Below are 24,626 nucleotides of genomic sequence, written 5' to 3'. Positions count from 1 at the left end.
AAGCTTGCTGTTGGTGGCTCGGGATCGTCAGCAATTCTGACCTATTTGAATAATAGTAAGACATTCCTGGTACTGTGTAACTAGTACTTGTCCTACTGGACTGCACCTAGACTTTATGCTCTGATTAGGAGCGTTCACTGTTGTAACTAACTCCTATCACTTTCGTTTAGTAATGCACTTTAGTAATCTGGTTTTTAATTATTCGTATAGTTGCTATCTTTATTGTTTCCACATTGTGCACATGGCTACGTCACTCTCACGTGACGGCCAGCATGCCTTGATCTCGGTCGGGGTGTGTCAAGCTCCTTCAAAATTTTATCTTTTTTTCTCCCTAACTGACCCAAAAATAGCACGATTCCAATGTTTAACAAGAAACGCAAAAGTACTTAAGCAACCTCTAAAATGATTAAGAGGGGAAGTCCCTCACTGCATTCCAAGCCCCCTTAACAAACTGTTTAAACTCAGGGTGAAGATTCCAAATGGCTTCAAATTTGAAGCACTTTCTTTTTCGACTAACTTGAGAACCAACGGTATCAATAAACACATGACTGTGGTTAGACCCCAGGATAGGACAATTGTGAAGAATATAGCTTGGGTGCAATTCAAACCAATAGGAATTGGCAATGACCGTGTCTAATCTCTCAAAAATAAGCAAGTCATCCTTGTGTTTGTTAATCCAAGTGAAAGGAACACCCGAAGCTTGTAACAAAATAAGCCCATCATTGTTCAAGAAGTCCACAAATTTAGTCATACGAGCATTGACTCTTTGGTTCCACCCTATTTTTCCTGAATGCATGTAATATTGTTGAAGTTTCCTAGCAACATCCAGGGCTTATCGTCGGGGTTTAAGGATAAAAACTCCTCCCACAAACTATCTTGGAGAGATTTTTGAGGATAGACATAGACAAAAATAGCATAGTACTCAATGTTTGCACGCACATCTTTAACTAGAGCATGGATATGTCTAGGAGAAACATCAATCACATTCAGATTAAGTGCACTATCATTCCAACCAATGTTTTAAGAAAACTAGCCTTTGGGCACGCCTAGGGCACCTTTGAGGCTGGGCGATAAGACGAAGGCCTCTGTTTTGCTGGAGTGGGCGAAAGGCTTCGTTGGAGCCACCTAGGGGCGCCTCAGGGTTTTTTTTTTTTTTTTTTCCCAAACTCCCAAACCCAAATTTTGGGTAGGGTTTTAACTGCCTCATACCTCTTCCTTGCACTATCGTCTCCCTATTTTTTTTTCTTATTTTTATTTTTTTTATATAATAGAGGTGTTTACTGTCTTCGTGCATTGCTATATGTGTGCTCACTATGCTTTACATCGTCTATTATATATATAATATAATATATGTATATATATATATATATTTGTGTGTGTGTGTGTATATTTATAATATATGTGTACTCAGAGTGATTATTGATTAATAATCTTCTTCTTTTTTAATATAATATATGTGTACACTTAGTGTATATATTAAAAAATTTAAGTCTCGTGAGGCTTTGCCTCATGCCTAGGCTGGGTTATCCCTCGAACGCCTCACCCACGCCTCACGCTTTTAATACATTGATTCCAACACATAAATATGCCACCCGATCTCCCCTCAAGGTTAAAACCAAAAGATTGATAAAAACAACCTTCTAAAACAACTAATAGGGGCTTTATCCACATTAGACTTTGTTTCTACAAAACAAAAGAAGTCTAGCTTAACCAAGCTATTAAGAAAGCTAAAATTACTAGTAAAATCAAGTCTTCCCCAACCCTTACAATTCCAAACAATACCCTTCATCAGTTTATTTCCTCAACAGAAGCGGATGGACTAGCCTCAACAGCTTCCTCTTCACGGACACATTTTCTTGGACTCATCATTCCCACAGTTGGCCTAGCACTCACGGAAGCCACCTCAGCCACAAGCACGGCTGCAACAAAGCTTCCCGAGTTCTCCCTAGCTTTGGACTCACAACTTCCCACATTTGACATCATCATAACTTGATTTTTTAACAAAACACACATAGCATCAAAGAAATTTACCTTGCCTAGCCTAGGATCATTATTATAGTAAGACTCAAATGGAAACAAAAGCTCAACCAAATCATCAAACATTTGTAAATCAGACAGATTCCAATCAATTATATAATCGGTAGCCAGTTGAGAATAATGATTTGCATTGTCCCGATAATCCTCTTTGTTCCCACTTACCTGCTGCTCTCTTTGCTTTGATTTCCCAGCCCTTCTCCAATCCTGCACGATATTAGCCTTTGCTACCCACTTTGGCTTAGGGCTAGCAACCACTTCTCTATACGACCTGTCATCCTTAGAACTATCACCCATTTTCCTCTTGTTCATTTTTTTCCTCCATCTTGGTACAACTATAGTCCAACCCTCCTCTTCAGGCCCTATATCCTCAACATGTTGCCTAGATTCCTCAACTTCCGTGTACTCCTCGACAATTGTTGGATTTGGAAAACAAAGCATCACATCATTTTGCAAACTAGCATTAACATCATTATCAACAACCACGTCCTCCAGATAAACAGATGGGTCATCATAAAAAACCTTGTCAATCATGGAACAACCACCATTTGCTTCAATTTCAGGGCACACATGCCCCTCAAGCCTCATTCTCCAGCAGTAAAAACAGACTTCAAAAATCTTTTCATAACTGATAAAGATTGGGTAGTCATACTCATGGTTAACAATGAGGACACGCTTCAGGGGGAAGCGTAAGTCAGCTTCTAAAAGAACTTTAACAAACAGGTTGTTTAAACCTAAAGTTACCTCATCCACTTTGATCACATGACCTAGCGGTTGCGAAATATCCTTGATAATCTTCTCCTTTTTGTATTACACAGGGACTCAAGATAGCCGAGCCCAAACAACCAACTTGGTAATGACGTCCGTGTCCTTGAAGTTTGTTGTCCACCGTTCCAAGTGGAAGATTTGTCCACGAATATACCATGGTCGATTCTTCATGACGAATTTTAAGTCATCCTCATCCATGAATTCAAGAGCAAACAACTTCCTACCAAAATGGTCCAAATAGAAGGTGATCTTCACCTCGTTCTTCCATACAGCCCCAGCTTCCACTTGATCAAGCGAGAGTCAAGGGTTTGACTGAACATCTTCCCTATGAGAGCCCTAGACAGCATATGCTCAACATTGACGGACGAGCATAAGTAGGTTTTAACGCGAGTCACACCACGCTCCATGGTAAAGATGTTCAGCCGGAATAGGAAAAGGATTCTCCCAACTAGGGACATAGCTCTTAGAGCAGATTCTAGGTTTGCGAGGAGTGCTAGAGGAAGAGGCAGCTAGTTGAGGGTTAGACACTCTCTCCAAAGAGGAAATGAAATCTTCTAACCCTATTAAAACAAAACCTTTGATTTCTGCAAACAAGGTACAAAGAGACTTTTAAATGTACAAGCAATCTAAGTAGATCAATGGTGAAAAGCTAAATCTCGTATAAAAGGTGTCAGCAGCAAGCAACTCTGACGAAACAAGGTTACTAGTCGAAATGCATCAGTAAGTTAAACATGAAATGCATATGCATGAACAAACCTTTGAGATGATGTGCCACAACCTTGAACACTTATTCCCAACAACAAAAGCCGTTAAGGAGATATTCTAAAAACTAATTGGAGCATGTGTGGTACAATTACAATATTGATAAGGAAAGCCAAACACAAAAGTCTAGACTTCACATCAAGATTTATAGCAGCAAAAGCACCACCAACAACATATGAATTAAAGTTGATACATGTCTGTCCAAGATCAAAAGACTTAAATTAAAGAATCAGTACTACATAATTTTGATTCACAATTATCATAACAAGGGCCACCTATATCCTTCAATAGTTAATAAGTTGATCACAAAACAAATAGCCCACATGATTCACATAAAACTAGTAGCTATCAAAGATGGGCATTTATAAGGTGCGGGTGAAAATCGGACGGTTAGAAGTTGCTGAGCTCACGGTAGAACTGGGTTGTTATGACCTAGCGCAATTAAAAAATTTTAAATTTTTTTTGCATTGGTCATATTTTGGTCAGAGAGTAAGGAGGAGGTGGGTAGCTGAGGGATTCTTGGTGTGCTGAAAAGGGAAAGAGAGGTAGACAGAGGGAGTTGGGGTGAGGAATCGATTTCAGTTGAATTGAATGTGCATTGCGACAGTGACCTGGTAATCTTGTACCTTTAATTGTTTTGGTTCACTGGGTATGTTTTTGTCTTCGAGAAAGGGAGATATTGGGTTTGTCTTCCCCAAGAAAGAGAGGCAGAGAAAGAGTTGGTCAAGGGTGTGATATCTTGATTTGGTGTGGATTAAAGACGTGCTTGGGTTGGAGTTGACAATGGGGGTTTATCTAGAAGGTCTGAGGAAACTAAGAATGTGAAGGCTAGTCTATGAAGAAATCCAGAACCTCTATAATAATCCAATTGCATTCCATTTTGGTTGTAATTCTAGGTTTGAATCCACAATGGTGGATGGTTACCACTGGACTTGGCTAAAATCGTAAAATTGGATTTTAGATATATAGGTGCAAAACTTGTGCTGGGTTGTGTAGATTTGTAGCAGGTAGACATAGAAGTGTCATTCGATGGGGGAGGGTGAGTTAGGAATAGAAGAAATTGTGGTGGAAAGAAAGGATGTAGATGTAGGGGATCAATTTAGTGTAGGGAGGGTTGAATTAGTTTTTCCAACGGTAGACAATGAATTGAAACCAAAATTGAAAATGGAATTTGAGTCATTGTATGAAGGGTATACTTTTTACAACAATTACGCACTTGCAACCGAATTTAGCATTCGGGAGCAGCATAGTAGTACAAAGTCCAGTGATGGTGAATGTTGGTTAAGGAAATAATTTGTTTGTTGCAAACAAGACAAGAAGAGGGTGGACGCTAATCCGAAAAAGTTTGCTGTAATAGTTTTCAATGAAGGACACAACCACCCTATGTCAAGTGCGCCACACTTATTTAGATCACATTGTCAAGTTTCAGAGGCAAAGAATGGGGTAACTATGAGGTAGATAGAAGAAGAAAAATGGATCTCATTGACAAGCAAATGATGTTGGAGAAATTTTTTTTATGAGGACTCAATCCTGTCCAAGAACTTCAGCCAATATACTCCAAGAAAGAAGAAGTATTATGTTGACATGCAAGATGAAATTATGAAGACTCATAATGCATAAGATTCAGGTTCAAGTGCTGCAAACTATCCCGACGATTATTTTTGAATCCCATCACTAGGACAAAGGTGAATAGTTTTAGCTTATATGAACTATCATTTTATGTTTTCAATTATTGTTCAAGTTTTTAGTTTATGTTATGATCCATCATTTATGTTATGAACTATCATTTATGTTTTTTATTATTGTTCAAGTTGTTGGTTGGTGTGATTTGTTCGGTTTTGAAAGTTTTGTCGGAATTTAAATTTTTAGGTTAAACATTTGTAAACTTAAATTACGATAATATAACTCAAAGTAACAAAAAAAAATCCTTACTGAAAATAATAGGGCTAAAGCCATCTACAACAATTAACACATTTTAGGTCCTGAAATTTAGGTTTGGATGGTTGGGTGACATTCATTGTTTAAAGGCTTAAATTATGTCTTTTAGTGGACTTAAATATTTGGGTTTGGGTCCACCAGAGTAGGTCTTATATTATTATAAGCAGTGTTTAAAGTATTGAAATCGGTGAAAATAGCGATATGCAAATTTATGAAAATATCGATATCATCCATTTTGATAAAAATAATGTAAATTTGCTAAAAAACGCGGAATTAAAAATGAAACTTTGACAATGTCATATGACATTTTGTCAATATTTAACCGATATATAACAAACATCGACGAAATCTGTCGATTTCAATCAAAATTTAAGTGATTTCTTTGATATTTCTACGGAGGTGAGCACAAAGAAATTTCAAAAACTAATTATAACGAGCGACACGTGACGTTATATCCCTTCTTACAAGTCCTCTCCCTCACCAGGCCCTCTCCCTTACCCTGCAGCGTCTCCCTTCTGCCCCTCATCCCGACCACAGCCCAGCCAGCCCCTCCCGCTGTCCCCCACCCGGACCCCCGTATTCGCCGACGACCACCCGAACCACCCCAAATCTTGTAGTCCAAAATCCCAACAGGTCCGTTATTAGGCGATGGGTCCACCGCGATCTCTGATTCTTCACCGGCTCGCGCCCTACTTTGCAGCTCGAATCAGGCAGAACCAGAGGCTTCTATCCTCTTCTTTCTTCTATTCCTCTTCCTCTTCTGCTGTCGAAGAAGCCTCTTCTTCTTCTCCATCTCCGGCCCTCGACCTCGATTCCGTTCACATGACCGATACCTGTGTTCAAGTAATCCCTCTCTCCCTCTCCTTCGCTTTTTTTTTTTCGGTGCGATTTGACATTTGGGCTGCCTGTATTTTCCACTTTTATTTTTGGGTTATTAATCTGTAATGGTTTTAATTCTGTTGCTTAGCTAACCATTTTCGATGATTTTATGAATGAATCACAAAATAGAAACACAGACTAGAAAAAAAATGAAATGGGTTGTGCTAATTGGAATTTTTTCTTCAAAATTTCTAGTGGATGCACGAAGACTAATCGGCTAAACGGTTTTATTCTATCATATAATTTGAGTAGCATATCTGTTTGTCGTTCTTATTGAATCGGTTATCATGCTCGTAATATGCAGTTTTCTGGTGAAGAGAGTTTAATGCAACCTATGACATTTTGCGTCTGTAATCCTGAATTGTTTTGTTGAGCTTGGTTTCTCAACGAATATTGTGTTGGGCTTGGTTTCTCAACGACTGTCTTGCAGAGAATGAAACAGCTGCAAGCCAGTGAAGCAGAGGGAAAGATGCTACGTTTGAGTGTAGAAACTGGTGGATGTTCTGGGTTCCAATATGTTTTTGATCTTGACGACAAACACCACCCAGATGACAGGTATTTATAGTCCATCTCTGTAATAATAATTCTTGATTAAAAACGCTTTTGCTTATTAAGTGTGCTTGGTTAACTGGGGACCCATACATTCCATAATAGAGTATTTGAGAAGGAAGGAGTAAAGTTGGTGGTCGACAATATTTCATATGATTTTGTGAAAGGAGCAACTGTTGATTATGTTGAGGAGCTGATTCGCTCCGCTTTCCAAGTAAGTCAATTTATCTCATTCCATTTTCATGCTTTATTCTTTAAATATTCTTGTCCGTGGTGCACATCAAATTTTACACACATGACCCCACATGTAATTTCTCGGTTCGGGATATGTGAACTAGAATAAGTAATCAATAATTATATTCTTAAGAATTGAAGATGTGCTTGAAATTCTTTCTGTTAACTATGCCTATCTTGATGAGCATAAGAAAAGTATGGACCATCTGCCAGTGGTCTTCTTTTCTGACAATTAGAAATACATTCTGTTATAATTGAAGATCTGCTGAAATATTTTCTTTTAGCTAAATGATGCATATAATGGTGAGCATCGGTGCATAAGTAAGAACCATGTGCTAGATATAAAAATCTAGCATAATGGTATTCTGTGTATCAAATATAGCAATTATAGATATTTGTGTAGGTCTTGGCTCACCTTGGTACGCTGGTGGTCATGTTAGAAAATATCATAATGGTTCCCTTGACGATTTATCCAATAATTCAGTTAGCGTGTTTACCATGCAAGGAACATATTATTGTGGTACACTAGTGGTCTTGTTTGGGTCTTTCCTTCATTTGGATCACTTCCTATATTTTTTTTTTTTCTAATTAGGTTGCAGTAAATAACTCCGCCGTGTAAGTTTATCTTACATTGCCGGTCCCAAGCCCGGATAAAGGAGGAGGGGGAGGGCGTCAGGTAGTCGACAGCCGGCACTCCATGATCACGTCGAATCCTTATGAAAATGAATCCAGAACGAAATCGCGCTAAAGCTAGGGCGTCACCCGTAAGTGGCGCGCTGTGTGGCCTGAGCACAGTGATAAGTGAGCAAGGGTCGCTGTATCTCCATCGGCACCCGGATGCAGTGTTAAATGAGCAAGGGGGCTATAGAAACTTCTTTTCGAACGACTCCACTCAAAGTTGTTTGGGAGCATATGCTCCTATCAACTTTACACGGGACACACAAAAGAAGTACTTTGATCCTATTAGACGGGGAAGGGTGAAGAAGCTAGGACAGAAGGGTAGAGTTCAAGAGAGCAAAATGCGTTTAGGAACGTGGAATATAGGAACCTTGACGGGAAAATCTATGGAAGTAGTAGAAGTTATGGTGAGGAGAAGGATAAATATTATGTGCCTACAAGAAACTAAGTGGGTTAGTTGTAAGGCAAAGGATCTAGAAAACTCAGGGTTTAAACTATGGTATTCGGGCACAAATAGAACGAGAAACGGTGTTGGCATCATCGTGGACAAGACCTTGACACAAGATGTTGTAGATGTCAAGAGGGTAGGAGATAGAATCATGGCAATCAAGATTGTAATAGGACAAGAACTTATCAATGTGATTAGTGCGTACGCACCTCAAGTAGGGTTGGATACGAGTTCGAAGGAGAAATTTTGGGAAGACCTTGGAGACTTGGTGCAAGGAATTGCTCAGACGGAGAAGTTATTTATAGGAGGAGATTTAAATGGACACGTGGGCAGGGAGACAGGCAACTATGGAGGTTTTCATGGTGGCCATGGTTTTGGGGAGAGAAACGAGGATGGGGAAGCTATCTTGGATTTTGCAATGGCATATGATCTCTTCTTAGCCAACACCTTCTTTAAGAAGAGAGAAGAACATGTGATCACCTACAAGAGTGGGTCGTCAAAAACACAAATAGATTTTCTTCTAATGAGGAAAGGGGATCGTATAACTTGTAAGGGTTGCAAAGTTATACCAGGAGAGAGCGTGGCTAATCAACATCGCTTGTTGGTGATGGATGTACATATCAAAAGAGTGAGAAAAAAGAACAAGACTTGGAAGTGCCCAAGGACTAGATGGTGGAATCTAAAAGAAGAAAAACAAGCCATTTTCAAAGAGAAAGTAATCACCCAGTGTGTGGGATAGAGAGGGGGAAGCTAACCAAATGTGGGATTCCATGGCTAGTTGTATCCGAAAAGTAGCAAAAGAGGTATTAGGAGAGTCCAAGGGCTTTGCCCCACACCAAAAGGAATCTTGGTGGTGGAATGAGGAGGTACAAACAAAGGTGAAGGCTAAGAAGGAATGTTGTAAAGCCTTATACAAGGATAGGACCGATGAAAATGGTGAAAGGTATAGAAAAGCGAAGCAAGAGGCGAAGAAAGCTGTGAGAGAAGCTAAGTTAGCGGCTTATGACGATATGTATAAGCGACTAGATACCAAAGAAGGAGAGTTGGATATCTATAAACTAGCTAGAGCAAGGGAAAAGAAGACAAGGGACCTAAACCAAGTGAGGTGCATCAAGGATGAGGATGGAAAGGTTCTTGCTACAGAGAACGCGGTTAAAGACAGATGGAAAGGTTATTTTCATAATCTTTTCAATGAAGGACATGAAAGGAGTGCTTCTTTAGGGGAGTTGAGTAACTCAGAAGAGTGTAGAAACTACTCTTTTTATCGTAGAATCCGGAAGGAAGAAGTGGTTGTAGCTTTGAAGAAGATGAAGCATAGAAAAGCAGTAGGCCCAGACGATATACCAATCGAAGTGTGGAAAGTTTTGGGAGAGACAGGTATAACATGGCTCACTGACCTTTTCAATAGGATTTTGAAAACGAAGAAGATGCCAAATGAGTGGTGAATGAGCACTTTGGTGCCTATCTACAAGAATAAGGGCGATGTACAAAATTGCATGAACTATAGGGGTATTAAGCTAATGAGTCATACAATGAAGCTCTGGGAGAGAGTCATTGAGCATAGATTGAGGCAAGAGACACGGGTTTCGGACAACCAATTCGGGTTCATGCCCGGGCGCTCAACCATGGAGGCAATCTATCTCTTACGAAGATTGATGGAAAGATATAGAGATGGGAAAAAGGATTTACACATGGTCTTTATAGATTTGGAAAAAGCGTATGATAGGGTCCCAAGAGACATTCTTTGGAGGATTTTAGAGAAGAAAGGAGTACGAGTAGCATATATCCAAGCTATACAGGATATGTATGAAGGAGCAAAGACTGCCGTAAGAACTCATGAAGGACAAACCGAAAGCTTTCCCATAACTGTAGGATTACATCAAGTCTCATCCTTAAGTCCTTACCTTTTTGCGTTGGTAATTGATGAGTTAACAGGACATATTCAAGATGATATTCCTTGGTGTATGCTTTTCGCAGACGATATAGTGTTGATAGATGAAACTCAGGAAGGGGTAAATGCAAAGCTTAACCTTTGGAGAGAAGTGTTGGAATCTAAAGGTCTTCGCCTAAGCCGATCAAAGACAGAATATATGGAGTGCAAGTTCAGTGCAAATGGAGGCCAAAACGAGTTAGGGGTGAGGATCGGAGATCAAGAAATACCAAAGAGCGACCGTTTTCGTTACCTAGGATCTATCTTGCAAAAGAACGGAGAATTAGATGGAGATCTCAACCATAGAATACAAGCTGGATGGATGAAGTGGAAGAGTGCATCCGGCGTGTTGTGTGACCGTTGTATGCCACTGAAGCTCAAGGGAAAATTTTATAGGACGGCAATAAGGCCGGCGATGCTGTATGGCACAGAATGTTGGGCGGTGAAGCATCAACACGTACACAAAATGGGTGTAGCGGAGATGAGGATGCTTCGTTGGATGTGTGGGCACACGAGAAAGGATAAGATTAAGAATGAGGATATCCGGGGTAAAGTAGGAGTAGCCGAAATTGAAGGAAAGATGAGAGAAAATCGGTTACGGTGGTTTGGACATGTGCAAAGAAGGCCTACTGACGCTCCGATTAGAAGATGCGACTATGGGACAGAGGTTCAGGGCCGAAGGGGTAGAGGAAGACCTAGGAAAACTTTGGAAGAGACCCTAAGAAAAGACTTAGAGTACTTGGATCTAACGGAGGACATGACACAGGACAGAACACAATGGCGTTCTAAGATTCATATAGCCGATCCCACTCAGTGACTTGGATTTTTCAAGTCTCCAACCGAGAAGTTTTCCTCACTCGGGAAATTAAGGGAACACTACCTCAACCTACATGCTCCACTCACAAAGCTTCAACATACAAGCTTCAACAAAAGAAAATTCAAAGAACTTAGCGAAGAAGGCTTTGGTGTATTTAACACAATACGTTGAAATGAAGGAAAGCTTATTTATTGATATCCCCGATAAGTTACAAATATGTACATATACTTGAGTCAAAATAAACAAACAAGAGGGAGCCTTCACAAAGGTTGCTTAGGAGAAGTCTCAGCAGTCGGTAGAGCCCCAGAAAGAGAAGGCACCGGAGGGGGATCATTCGGAGCCTCAGTACTGGACAAAACCCTAGAAGGAGGAGGCATCAGAGGTTGATCATTTGGAGCTTCATTATGCGGTACAGCCCCAGAAGACGAAGGCAATAAATGCCTTTGGAACAAACCCACAAATCTCTGATGATCAAGTAAAACCTGACCATCAGATTCCTTCATCTGGTCAAGCTTCCTCTTCATGTTTGTAGCATAGTCATGTGAGAGCCGGTGCAACTGTTTATTCTCATGCTTGAGCCCTCTAATCTCCTGTTTGAGACTCATCACTTCAGCCGCCAATGATTCAACTTGGCGGGTTCGAGCAAATAGGCGTTGGGCCATATTAGACACAGAACCTGCACACTGAACACTGAGAGCCAGAGAATCCTTAACAGCCAACTCATCAGACCGTTTGGAAAGTAGTCTGTTATCTTTGGGAGTGAGAAGGTTCCTGGCCACTACCGCAGCGGTCATATCATTCTTCATCACGGAATCCCCAACGGTAAGAGGACCAGTAGGGGAGACGAAGGATGGGCGCCATATGTTGTCTGGAGAAGGCGGGGCTGCCTCTTCAACAAGGTTCAAGTCAAAACGACGGTCGGAGGGGCCAGACATTTTCAAAGGTGTTGAAGAGAGAAGAGGTCGGACAAATCAAGATCTTAGAAGTGCAAGAATGGAGCTTCTACTGGTGGATATTCAAGTGTGCTTTGGAACTTAATGTCAGCCCCTATAAAAATCTGCACTCGACGAAGCTTCAGAAATCGAAGAGGCGCCTGCTCAGAAATCGAAGAGGCGTTTGCTTTCTCAAAAGCTGGGCTGCTCAGAGACCACGAGGGTCGATCTCAGAAATCGAAGAGGCGTTTGCTTTCTCAAAAGCTGGGCTGCTCAAAGATCACGAAGGCCGATCTCAGAAATCGAAGAGGCTTGCTTTCTCAAAAGCTGGGCTGCTCAGAGACCACGAGGGCCGATCTTAGAAATCGAAGAGGCACCTACTTTTCCAGCCTTGTCAGCACCTGTCACACGCACACTCAGCTTTGCGGAAATTATGGGCATTCTGTCGAAGATTTCTGGCGAAGTAGAAAGCACATGAATCGTACTGTTCAATCACCCACTTCCCACACGCAACAGTAACTCATGGGTACCACAGATAACTTTGCCAAAGTTCTCTGACAAAGTTGAGACACGTGAAGCTTGCAGCTCCCGCTACATCGCTCTGACCAAGAAGGGTAAAAGAATTGCAAAGAAACAACACTAACAAAGTTTAGACACATAAATTTTGAAGGTTTAGCTACCATATTATTACCCACAAGGGTAAAGGAACAGTACCACTGCTGGATAATTGGAAAGTCCCGGTGTGTCAACCTCTGTGCTTCGTGGCAAGGTAGACTAGCAAACATGCCCAACCTTTACTCACATTCGAGAAAACACTCCCAACAGGATTGCTTGCTCCAAAATCGAAGAGGCACCGCCCTCCGAATCTCGAGAGCCAGACTCCCAACATGATTACTTTCTCAAAAATCGAAGAGAGGGTAAAGGAACAGTACCACTGCTGGATAATTGGAAAGTCCCTGTGTGTCAACCTTTGTGCTTCGTGGCAAGGTAGACTAGCAAACATGCCCAACCTTTACTCACATTCGAGAAAACACTCCCAACAAGATTGCTTGCTCCAAAATCGAAGAGGCACCGCCCTCCGAATCTCGAGAGCCAGACTCCAAACATGATTACTTTCTCAAAAATCGAAGAGAGGGTAAAGGAACAGTACCACTGCTGGATAATTGGAAAGTCCCTGTGTGTCAACCTCTGTGCTTCGTGGCAAGGTAGACTAGCAAACATGCCCAACCTTTACTCACATTCGAGAAAACACTCCTAACAAGATTGCTTGCTCCAAAATCGAAGAGGCACCGCCCTCCGAATCTCGAGAGCCAAACTCCCAACATGATTACATTCTCAAAAATCGAAGAGACACCGCTCTCCGAATCTCGAGAGCCAGACCCCCAGCAGGATTGCTTTCTCAAAAATCGAAGAGGCATCGTTCTCCGAATCTCGAGAGCCAGATCCCCGACAAGATTGCTTGTTCGAAAATCGAAGAGGCACCACTTTCCCAACTTCAAGAGCTGGATCTCCTTGGATAAAGCTTGTCTGTAATCTTCACACGCAACATCAGCTTTCCAGATACCACAGATCACTTTTTCAAAGTGCTCTGACAGAGTTAAAACATGTGAAGCTGGCAGCTCCCACTACCGTGATATGACCAAGCAGGGTAAAGGAATAGCATTATTACTTGATGTTAGGGAGACTCCTATATATGTCGACCTCCATCCCTAACGGACAGGCAGACCTGCAAAAATGCTCAACCCTTTCTCTTATCTGAGAGGGCACTCCCAACGAAGCCTTTCGAAATATTCAGCTTTCTTTCCCCCCGATAATACCTCTGTAAACAAGCTATACTAGAGCAAGAATATCTCATATCATCAGGGTTAAAAGCAAGAGTATCCCATATCATGCTTTTTCCCTGTCTTTTCCTTTGGCCTTGTTCTTACCTGCAAGACAAGGAGAAAGAGAGCAATCAGTCAGCACTTGGAATCAAGCTTCTAGCCAGGAACCGACTGCCTAGAACCCCTTACCTGATTACTTACCTGGCATTGCTCTCGAGTACTCATCTTCAACATCTTATGCTTCCAGGGAAGATACCGCATCTGCCTGAGGAACAGATAGGGCAAGTGAGAAGGATACAAGGAAGCATGTGGAGACAAGCGTAACAACACACGTGCCGATACATCCACTACTCTGTCAAAAGCAAAAGTATCCCATATCAGCAGGGTCGAACGTACTCTAGATTTGATGGACTTGTTTTGACCCTCAAATTCTTCAGTCGGCCTTATACTCTGGAGGAAACCAGAAAACCCTCCAGCCCGGTTCAAGAATAAGCCTGTGGAAAGTTACTTCTTCAAAAGCAAAAGTATCCCATATCTTCTCTTCTCATTTTTCTTCTCTTTATCCTTCATGCTGCCTGCAAGATAGGGAGAATGTGAACAATCAGCCGGAGCTCTGATTGCTTACCTTGTCTGTCACCTCTTTCAGCAGATCCCCCAGCCCGGCGACTTGGGGGACTCCTACTACATGGTTTGTATCGCGCTTGACCAAGCCTGAAACTACAAGTAAGCTTCAAGTGAAATTGATACATTACCTTGTGCATCTCCACCAGTTACAGATACCATCCCTGGATGGAGGAAGAGTACTTCCAGAGAAGATGCCACATCTACCTATGAGACAGATAACGCAAGTCAAGACGATACCACACTCCGGTACTTAGAAGTTTCGTGGTTACGAGATCATTCTCCCACAATATTTCCTAATGTCATTTGTACTAAATCATTCACTTGTACTCACTAAAGGAGAGCTTGAACCTATGTACTTGTGTAAACCCTTCACAATTAATGAGAACTCCCCTATTCCGTGGACGTAGCCAATCTGGGTGAACCATGTACATCTTGTGTTTGCTTTCCTATCTCTATCCATTTATATACTTATCCACACTAATGACCGGAGCAATCTAGCGAAGATCACAAAAAGTGACCGTTGTCGCTACCTAGGATCTATCTTGCAAGAGAACGGAGAATTAGATGGAGATCTCAACCATAGAATACAAGCTGGATGGGTGAAGTGTAAGAGTGCATCCGGCGTGTTGTGTGACCGTCGTAGGCCACTGAAGCTCAAGGGAAAATTTTATAGGACGGCAATAAGGCCAGCGATGTTGTATGGCACAGAATGTTGGGCGGTGAAGCATCAACACGTACACAAAATGGGTGTAGCGGAGATGAGGATGCTTTGTGGGATGTATGGGCACACGAGAAAGGATAAGATTGGGAATGAGGATATCCGAGGTAAAGTAGGAGTAGCCAAAATTGAAGGAAATATGAATCGGTTCCGGTGGTTTGGACATGTGCAAAGAAGGCCTACTGACGCTCCGGTTCGAAAATGTGACTACGGGACAGAGGTTCAGGGCCGAAGGGGTAGAGGAAGACCTAGGAAAACTTTGGAAGAGACCCTAAGAAAAGACTTGAGTACTTGGATCTAACGGAGGACATGACACAAAACCGAGCGCAATGGCGTTCTAGGATTCATATAGCCGACCCCACTTAGTGGGAAAAGGCTTTGTTGTTGTTGTTGTTGTTGTTGTTGTTGTAGGTTGCAGTAAATGAGAGATAATTGACAATGCAATGCAGTGCTCTTCTGTCATGCGACATATTGGTTGTTACTGGTGTTGTCTGGTCAAGGAGAACAAGGGTTCTTTTCGTTTCGGGAGGGGAGTTACAATAAAGAAACTTTTGTAAGAATTGAGAGATCGTTTTTGTATGTGAATGGGTGGGAGGTAATTGATTAGGAAGAGCCATAAGGAATGGAAGAATCTTGCAGTAAGTTTAGTTGGGATATGGAAGCTGGGTTTCTCGGTTTTGTTCTTTTAAATGAGTGGACTATGTTACAGGTGGGATTAGGAGGAAACTTGCCCAGGCTATAGAACAGGGGTGCCTTTAACATGGCTATGCCCTTGTGTGTGGTTGCTTAGATTTGATGTGTACCCATTACGGGTTTGGTCAAACAAATGGGGATGTTTAAAGTCTGAAATCTGCTGAATTGCTTCTAAATTTGGTAGGACAAGAATCTTATGGTGTATTTGGATGAGGGATTTCCAAAGTAGCAAGGGATTTAGGCTACAATTGTAAAAATGCACTACAAAGCATTGGATAGAGGGATTTGAAACGACTAGATGCAATGCACTTAGAGGGATTTGTAAATGACAACCTGAAAGGAGTGAATTGAAAATTCTATGTTTAGTGGCCGTTGTAATGCTGTACTGCATTTCTTCCCTTTATGTCATGTGCCATAGTGCATTTCTTACTAATGAAGCCTAAATCTCTTGGCACTTGGAAACCCCTCATTCAAATACACCATTATAGTACTCAAAGTAGACCTGTTATACATTCTACTCGTTCAGCTCTCTTCAGAAAAACTCTTCAATACTAAGAGGTATCATGTCACGAAGTTAATTCTTTTTAAAATATTAACTATATAAGTTTTACTTTTGCTAAGAACTATTGATGAGTGTTCGGATGTCAATGTGTTACCGTCTAACTGGGAGAAATAGCAATCTCACTCTAGTAGTCTTCTGCTGAATTTGAAGCACAAATCCATCTGTTCCATTAGTATATTGGTCTTGTGGAATGGAGCAAAGTAATAAAGCTAGAGCCTAGAATTTGGTTGTAACTCATTAAGATTGAAGATCCACGGAAGCAATTTATTTCTGTATTTGCTTTTCGTTGGTTATAGTGTGTCTGATGCCTCAAGAGGAAGCATCTTGTATGATATGCGATTGCCTGTATGTCTGTCTTTGGGTCGTAACTTTATGATGCTGAAGTAGTGTAATCAAAGTCAATAGCCTCTAGGCCGCTAGAGAAGTGCAGTTATAATGTCACATCTTTCACACGAGGATTTCCTGTACAATTAATCGAATCCTGGTTTCATGTTCAGGTGACTACAAATCCAAGTGCAGTCGGGGGGTGCAGTTGTAAAAGTTCTTTCATGGTGAAATAATAGTTTTGCGACGGCTTTTGTGCACTGCCTTCCAAGATAGCTAAGACTAGGAGGTAATTAGGTCAGTCCTAATAGGTGCTTACATATAATTTTTTCACTTGATTTTTTGAATAATGATTATTTTAGTACATTGTATAATAAAAAGGGTTTATCACAAATGGTCCCTAAAATTGACCCTCACCACCAAGATGGTCCCTGAAATTGAAAATCAATCAATGTAATCCCTGAAAATAGGTGTCGCAAATCAATACTTAAAAATTTCGTTAAGTGCTGATGTGGCACATAAAGGGGGTCTCATAAGCTTTTCTCTCACAAATAGTCCTTGAAATTGACAAACGACATCAAAATGGTTTATAGTCCTGCAAGTAAGTGTCCCAAATCAATGTAGCTTTTTTGTCCAAAATTCTGTTATATGCTGGTGTGACACATAAATAGATCATATAAGTCTAATTAAATAAAATAAATTACAAATGGGTTTAATAATTTAATAGTTAATAAAAAATTTTGAATCCAAAAACTCAGTCCTACAATTACCTCCGATCCCAGTCTACATTTCTCTACCTCATTTGCTGTCTATTATATAAAAAAAATCTCAATACATCCATCTTTACGCACTTCAACACTCTTCACCGAACTGAACCTGGATCGAGATCACCATTGGTGACGGTTTAGTTGAATGGCAATGGCTTCTAGGACATCATCGTTAACATTTAGGTGATCAACATCCTCACAACCTTAATTTTGGGGAGCTTGCTTAGTGCTTCCCTGGTGGTCTGGTAACTCAAAGAACGGCAAGGTCTCCATTGAGATAATGAAGATATAACTAAGGTGTCTATTGTTGATTGCAAACTATTTTCAAACCCCCTCTTAACCCTTGGTTAAGCCTTGTACCTTTGAGAATTTATGAAAATGGTCTTTCTTCGGAGTATGTTCTATTATAAGAAAAAAAATTCTATTGTGCAAAAAGGTATTTAGACAACTTTTTTTAATTAATTATTAAACCCACATCAATACATAACAATTTTTTTTTACAAAATTGTCGTGGAATGATGATATTGATTTGCGACACCTATTTTCAAAGACAACATTCATTAATTTTCAAATTTAGGAACCATCTTGATAGTGTGAGTAAATTTTAGGGATCATTTGTGATAAAAATCCGTAAATCTTGTGGGGCTCATTATGCTCCACATCAGCACATAATGGAATTTTTAACAAAATTATGACAGAAGGACCACATTGATTTGCGACACCTATTTTCGAAAACTACATTAATTGATTTTCAATTTTAATGATCATCTTGATGGTGAAGGTAAATTTGAGGAACCAGTTGTAATAAAAATCCTAATCTTTTTTATGTATCACACATTTTTACCACGTATATCTCATTGAGACATCTTGTACTTTTCTCAGCTTTCTGACTTCAACAGTAGACGAATGCATGCGACTTGAAATTTGTTCGATTAGCGGCCATGCTACTTATTACTTGTACTTGAGTTGAAATTACAGTACGTTGCGGGGTTTCGATGATCTCGCCTATTTTGATGATGTGTAGCGGCATAGATCAATAGTTACTGATTGTAAGGAAGTGAAGGTACTTCAAACTTCATGTTTAATTCTGATACCGAAGTGTCACTTAGCATTACGATTTAGTGCTATACCTCTTCACTTGTAAGTGGAAGATCTTAGGTTCGATTCTAACCAATGACGAATATGAATCACATTACTATGGCTAACTTAGTGTAAGGTTTAATCTTCTCCTTCACCGTTTATTATAGATACCATCGTTTTGTTAAAAAAATTCATATCAATTAATTTAAATTATGTAAATGAAATAGTGTAAATTTAATGTCAATCAGATAAAATTAGGGATTTAAATAATTAAAATTTAGAAATTTGGGATTTACCTAAAATTTGACACTGGACAGTGGTCGCCGTCGCCAGCGTGGAGATGTGAAGGCGACATCTCGTGGTGTTCAGATAGCTTGACGGCGGTGGCGCGGAAGAGACATTTGCTGCCTTGCTGTTTACTGTCGCACTCTCCAATGGCGGAACAAAGGTTCTGCCTCTTTGTGGAGTTGAATCGTTGAGGTAATGCATTGTGAAACCATTTTTGCATCGACAAATCATTGTGAAACATGAATCGCAGTCACTTGCCGCATTAGTAAGGTCGGGCACAAAACATATCAAATGCATTCATATGAGCTCAACCTGAAACTTATTTCACCCAAGCGTAAGTGGAGAATACTACTGGACAAAAAGGGCAGTTAGTCAGAAAGAGCGATGCCACTAGACCAAGTGTTTGTTAAGAAATCCTAAATCCGGGTTGAAGAACTCTTAACGACGGAGAACATATTTAATACAATATACACTCAATTACACGGATAAAGAATTACACTGAAACAGGAAAAAAGGGAATGGGGAAGACAGTTTTCGGATTGTAAATCAAGCTGATATTAGAGGTAATGCTCACCAAGAAATAGAAACATCTTGTGGGAAAATAACACGTCTTTACAAAAATCTGGCAGGACTGCAGGAGAACCATGTCTCAGATGATACTGTAGCTGTCATCACCATCAATCGTCCGAATGTAACACATTATTGCCAGTATAAATACGAAAAAGGATGAGAGCTCCATTGCCAAGGCTCCCCAACCAATAACACCAGCGTGTTTTAAGATTGCAGGGATTGCAATGCTTCCAATAGCTGAAGCTCCAGTCAGGAACTTGGTTGCATTTACCCAGCTGTTTCATCATCCGCTATTTATTAAGTGATTAAGAACACGAATACTGTTGATGCAGCTTTCGACTTAAACGATACATATTTCAGTATGTAAGTTGAGGGGGGAAAGACAAACCCATTTTCAGATTCTGAAAATATAGAAGAATCGGATCCCACAAAGAACAGCAATGGCATGGGAAGGAGCACATACATTATTACTGCAAAACATCATGAGATGACCACACCATCAGCGTGCATGGTTTCATGCAAATCATTAAAATAAAAACCTACCTGCAGTTGATGTTCACTAGACGGAGTTAAGATTCTTGAGAAATGTAATATTTATCTTGTTTTAGTAATTAAAAAAAAGGTATGTTTGAACAGCCCAATGATGACCATGTAACACACGACTCTGATACCAGCAAATAAGTGGATGATATGATCGTGGAATTCCATTCCTCGCACATTATAGTGCTCAGAAAGCTATTATTTCTAATGACAGCTTTTGCATATATAGCAGAATTACTAATTACCTTAAACCATTAATCGAATAGAAGCGTTAGCTGTGCAGAATCATCGAAACCGTTACCATATACAAGAAAGCAGAAATATCCAACCCTGATTTATTCCTGAACCTATCTTCGTACATGTTGCTAGATGTCATTTAAAGCCACCATCTAACCATATCGCTATCCTTTTACCACCTGACCTAAGGCTCAAAGGCTCTTGTTTCTAATCAGGTCAAGACAAAAAGGTCGTACCCAGTGCACAAGGCTCCCGCTTTACGCAAGGTCTGGGAGAGGTGAATGTCGGCTAGCCTTACCCCCATTTATGGAGAGGCTGCTCCCAAGTCTCGAACCCGAGACCTACCGCTCATGGGCGAAGGCACTTGCCATCGCACCAAGGTCAAGACAAATATGAAAAAATTAAAATATAAAATAAAACATATTCAGATCTATTTTATGGATTTGAGTTATGGGAATTAAAGGAATAATAATTTTGGGAAAAAGGAATAGAACCCTTAAAGATTATTTCTTAAAGGAGCTAGAGAATAAAATATTGAAATCTTTATTAGTACTGTCATACTTATCGTCTTACAAGCACATCAAACAGTTCAAAACCTACCAGTTAGCATTGGCCACCAATTATTGTACAAGGCACATGCCTGCATCGAAAAACATGATAGATGAGACCCTAGTATGACTATCAACCTTACAATAGAGAGAAGCTTACTGATACACATAAATTGAGCATAATTGACAATAAGAAGCACTACCCACCAAAATTTGCAATACAATTCCTCCAGACACCAAAATTGCCAAGGCAGCAAGTTTTCCAGTGTGCAAGCAAGCACGCATATAGACTGTTAAGTCTGCCATCAAGTACTTACCGCATAGAAGGGGAACACCTGAAATCATGTGGTGCTTAAAATAAATATATGGATTGCATAACTCAGCAAATTGACAATAGCAAATAAAAGAAAGCAGTCCATAAATAAACAAAGTACACGAAATATTCAGAAATCATACAACTCACGCCACAATGATCAAGGAAAATGAAGAAGAGACTCATCATAAAAAACTAACAATTAAAAATTGCATTCATGTAATGCTTAAAGTTTGCTATGAAATAATAATTTGTTGGTCTCCTACTTTGACTCTGTTAGGTCTAGGAAGTAACCGCTAATATTGATCTGACTTCTCAGGCATTCTTTCAATAAGTGTAATTCTTTATTAAGTTGAGGATCACTCAAACAAATCATACATACAAAGTAATGAAAAATGGTGGTGATATAGATACACATATTAAAACTGAAACATGATGGACAGAATGAAAACTATTTATCCTATGCAAGAAAAGAATCCAAATAGTTTAAAGACAACTTCCATAGAACTGTTATTAGGCCTAGCAATTCTTTGCAAGGTCACCCCAGTGATTGAGATAATGGAAGGATGAGGATGATTTATGGGTAAATTGATGATTCAATTCGTTTCACTCGAGTAATCTGGGATGTACAGATTCTAGAATCGAAACCACTCCTTCTATGCTCATTCCCCATAGATCAGCATCAATCTCTGAATGTTAGTACATAAGTATAGAGTAAGCTACGGAACCACCCTGAAGCATGGCATACATGTATGTGTGTGCGGCGATGTTAATTCTCTTGCTTGAGATTTCCTTCACAACTATCATGACTTATTACTTCCCTAGTAAATGTTCAACAATTGCAAAATCATTGCAAAATCTACAAGACATGTTATTTGTTCCAAAGAGACCTACAGCAAAAGAACTGCGTCCAGTGCCTATTTCATACTCGTACATACATATACATACATAAAGAGTTCATATGTCAATGCAAGATGCTCCTCATTGCCGATCACCGGATCAATGACCACGATATACAAATACACATAGTTCAGACCTAATATGCAGCTAAGGAACTACACATCCCAGTCTTTTGAAGTTGGGAACAATGCATGTAGTAAAAAAATAGACTTTCTTACTGCAATTTATATGTCAGATACAAAGACAAAGAGAACCAACAACATCAAATGAAAGATGAATTCCAGAGCTTCTTGCATAAATATCTCGAAATTACTATTCGTATTACCTGTCAAACTTACTAATCTGAACCACCTCAATCTTAATAATACATATATATAGTATAACAGTTTCTCATCATTTAATCATGAACGCTAGTCCAAATTTATATAATCTCATTCAGAACAAACACAATTCCAACAAAATAATTCTTACTACCTGAATTATACATCTTAATAAGTAATACGTATTAACTCAATCTAGTGTGTTCATATTATGTATATCATCAAATCAGGGTTAGGGTTAGGGTTAGGATTCTAACTCCTAATAAGAGTATCTACTCCTTGATCTATCCAGTTAAATCCTAAATTAATCCAAAATATTCAGTATCCATATTAAATAATGACAATTCTTCAACCAAAATGCAATCACAAAGGAAGGTTGAAGAATTTACCTTACTTGTTACTTCAATCAATCGAGCTCAGCCATCCGATTCCAAGGCGGCGAAAACAGTTGGTTGGTGATTCGGAGTCCGTCCGGAGTCGACAGCTGAGCTTAACTCTAGAACAAGAAAGAACGATGAAGACAAAGAAGATGATGAGAGAAGGCTGACGGGAGAAAGATTACCCGAACAGGAAATGGATCGGGGCTCCACAATTTCATTTTTGCTTCAGAATTCGGACCTCAACAATAAGTCTTGGATCGCATGATGCCCATTTTCTCATTTTTCTCAACTTAATACTACGGATGGTTCGGTATGGGATACCATACCAAAACTAGTGTCTCGAATCTCAAACCGAAAATTTTCGTGACGGGAATTTGAAGACCATTCCCAAATCAAATTTTTGGGAATCCCAAATTTCGGAAATCCCGAAATATTTTTGTAATTTCGGGACAAATTAGGAATCCCAAATTGAAATATGAAATTATGAATTGTTCTTCAAATATATAATTCAAGAACACACTCATGAACTAGGAATGTCATTTTATTCACATTACCATTTAATCGAACATTGGCATGCCTAACTGTTTTTATCAGTCTCAAAATTCAAATTAATTAAACCCTTTTTGCAATCTGTTAAGAGACAAAAGAATCAAGCCTTCTAAAATCATCAGTCATTGTAGTAGCAATAATAAAATCCAAATGAATATCAAATAGAACATGAAAAATATGCAAGGTGTAAGGCATTCTAGGTTGCAAAGCATGAATTAGAAACTACTAGCATCAATTATAAAAGAATAATATATATAATATATATGTATAAATATATATATAATAATAATTAATATTATATATTTTTGGTTCGGTATGGGATTCCCGAAACATCGAGGAGCCAATCTCGAATCCTGTACCGAAATTTCGGGATCGGTTCGGGATAGCATCTCGAAAATTTCAGGAATTTCAGTTTGGGAAATTTTTGGTTTGGGATCGGGATTTTTTCAGTTTGGTTCGGGATTTTTGGGAATTTTTTCCACCCCTACTTAATACTACGGTCTAATAGTATTATTATTTTTTATTTATAAGTGAGAGGTCTTAGATTTAATTTTCATAAAAAATGAATTTGAACTGCATTATTCCTAGCTTTGTGAGGCTAAATAATATTGTTTGTTAAAAAAAAAACAAAAAAAAAATCAATAAGACACACTATGCCTTTCACTTTAAAGGCTTACCATTTTTATCATGTCATCCTTATATTATCATTGTGTGGTCATTATGTTATTTAGGCCTGGTAAACAGGCCATATTTGCTGTATTCGTGTCATTTTCGTGTAACACCTGTTATCTTAACGGGTTGTGTCGTGTCACACCTATTATCTTAATGGGTTCTTAACAAACAGGTAAAAATGACTTGATTCGTTATGACTCATTAAGAATTTTTTTTTCTCTCTAAATTTGCACATACCACATTGCCACATAAATACTACTTCAAACATAAAATATCAAATGCGCAGTGTTGATGCACAAAATCAGTGGGGACTTTGGTATAACAGAAAGTGTTAAGTTTTTTACCTTCGCTAGATTGCTTCGGTCACTAGTGTGGATAAGTATGTAAATGGATAGGGACAAAGAAGCAAACACAAGATGTACGTGGTTCACCCAGATTGGCTACGTCCACGGAGTAGAGGAGTTCTCATTAATTGTGAAGGGTACATAGGTTCAAGCTCTCATTTAGTGAGTACTAGTGAATGATTTAGTACAAATGACATTAGGAAATATTGTGAGGGAATGATCTCTATTTATAGAAGAGAGTTTCTAGTTTTATTCTGACATTGACACGTGTCGTGTTGTGATTGGCTTCTAATGTTAACACGTGTCGCGCTATGATTGGCTTCTGATGTCGACACGTGTCGCACTGTGATTGGCCTCCTGGTTGGAAGGAAACTCTTCTGGGTCCTTGACGGTATAACGTTGATC

The 24,626-nt window shown here is 39.6% G+C and overlaps 2 protein-coding genes across 8 annotated transcripts; one reads left to right on the top strand and one right to left on the bottom strand.

Annotated features, from left to right (window-relative positions):
- Positions 1-5,933: 5,933 nt before the first annotated feature.
- LOC103439106 (iron-sulfur assembly protein IscA-like 2, mitochondrial) lies at positions 5,934-20,166 on the top strand. 3 transcript variants are annotated; one of them, XR_003769930.2, is made up of 6 exons: positions 5,960-6,345; positions 6,812-6,936; positions 7,036-7,144; positions 16,887-17,002; positions 18,363-18,543; positions 18,878-20,166. XR_003769930.2 is itself a non-coding variant. In XM_017333163.3 (4 exons), the coding sequence occupies exons 1-4, from the start codon at positions 6,151-6,153 to the stop codon at positions 16,947-16,949; spliced, it is 492 nt and encodes a 163-aa protein (XP_017188652.2). In that variant the 5' UTR covers positions 5,934-6,150; the 3' UTR covers positions 16,950-17,107. The 3 variants fall into 3 exon arrangements, 1 of the variants encoding a protein (XP_017188652.2); XR_003769928.2 differs by lacking the exon at positions 18,878-20,166 and having other exon boundaries at positions 5,945-6,345; positions 16,887-17,010; positions 18,363-18,601; XM_017333163.3 differs by lacking the exons at positions 18,363-18,543; positions 18,878-20,166 and having other exon boundaries at positions 5,934-6,345; positions 16,887-17,107.
- Positions 19,251-22,984, bottom strand: LOC103439099 (vacuolar protein sorting-associated protein 55 homolog). Of its 5 annotated transcripts, none has more exons than XM_070815823.1 (6): positions 22,895-22,984; positions 22,666-22,772; positions 20,951-21,078; positions 20,796-20,835; positions 19,807-19,888; positions 19,251-19,693 (listed from the first exon to the last, which is right to left on the bottom strand). In XM_070815823.1, exons 3-6 carry the CDS (start codon positions 21,047-21,049, stop codon positions 19,498-19,500), a joined length of 417 nt encoding a protein of 138 aa, XP_070671924.1. In that variant the 5' UTR covers positions 21,050-21,078; positions 22,666-22,772; positions 22,895-22,984; the 3' UTR covers positions 19,251-19,497. The 5 variants fall into 5 exon arrangements, with proteins under 5 accessions (XP_070671924.1, XP_028951518.1, XP_028951517.1 ...); XM_029095685.2 differs by having other exon boundaries at positions 22,671-22,772; positions 22,839-22,960; XM_029095684.2 differs by having other exon boundaries at positions 22,839-22,953.
- Positions 22,985-24,626: the final 1,642 nt, after the last annotated feature.

The sequence above is a fragment of the Malus domestica genome, chromosome 16 (assembly GCF_042453785.1).
Source record: "Malus domestica chromosome 16, GDT2T_hap1".
NCBI classification, from domain to species: domain Eukaryota; kingdom Viridiplantae; phylum Streptophyta; class Magnoliopsida; order Rosales; family Rosaceae; genus Malus; species Malus domestica.
The sequence above is the reverse complement of the archived record's forward strand: the minus strand, read 5'-3'. Positions and strand labels throughout refer to the sequence as shown.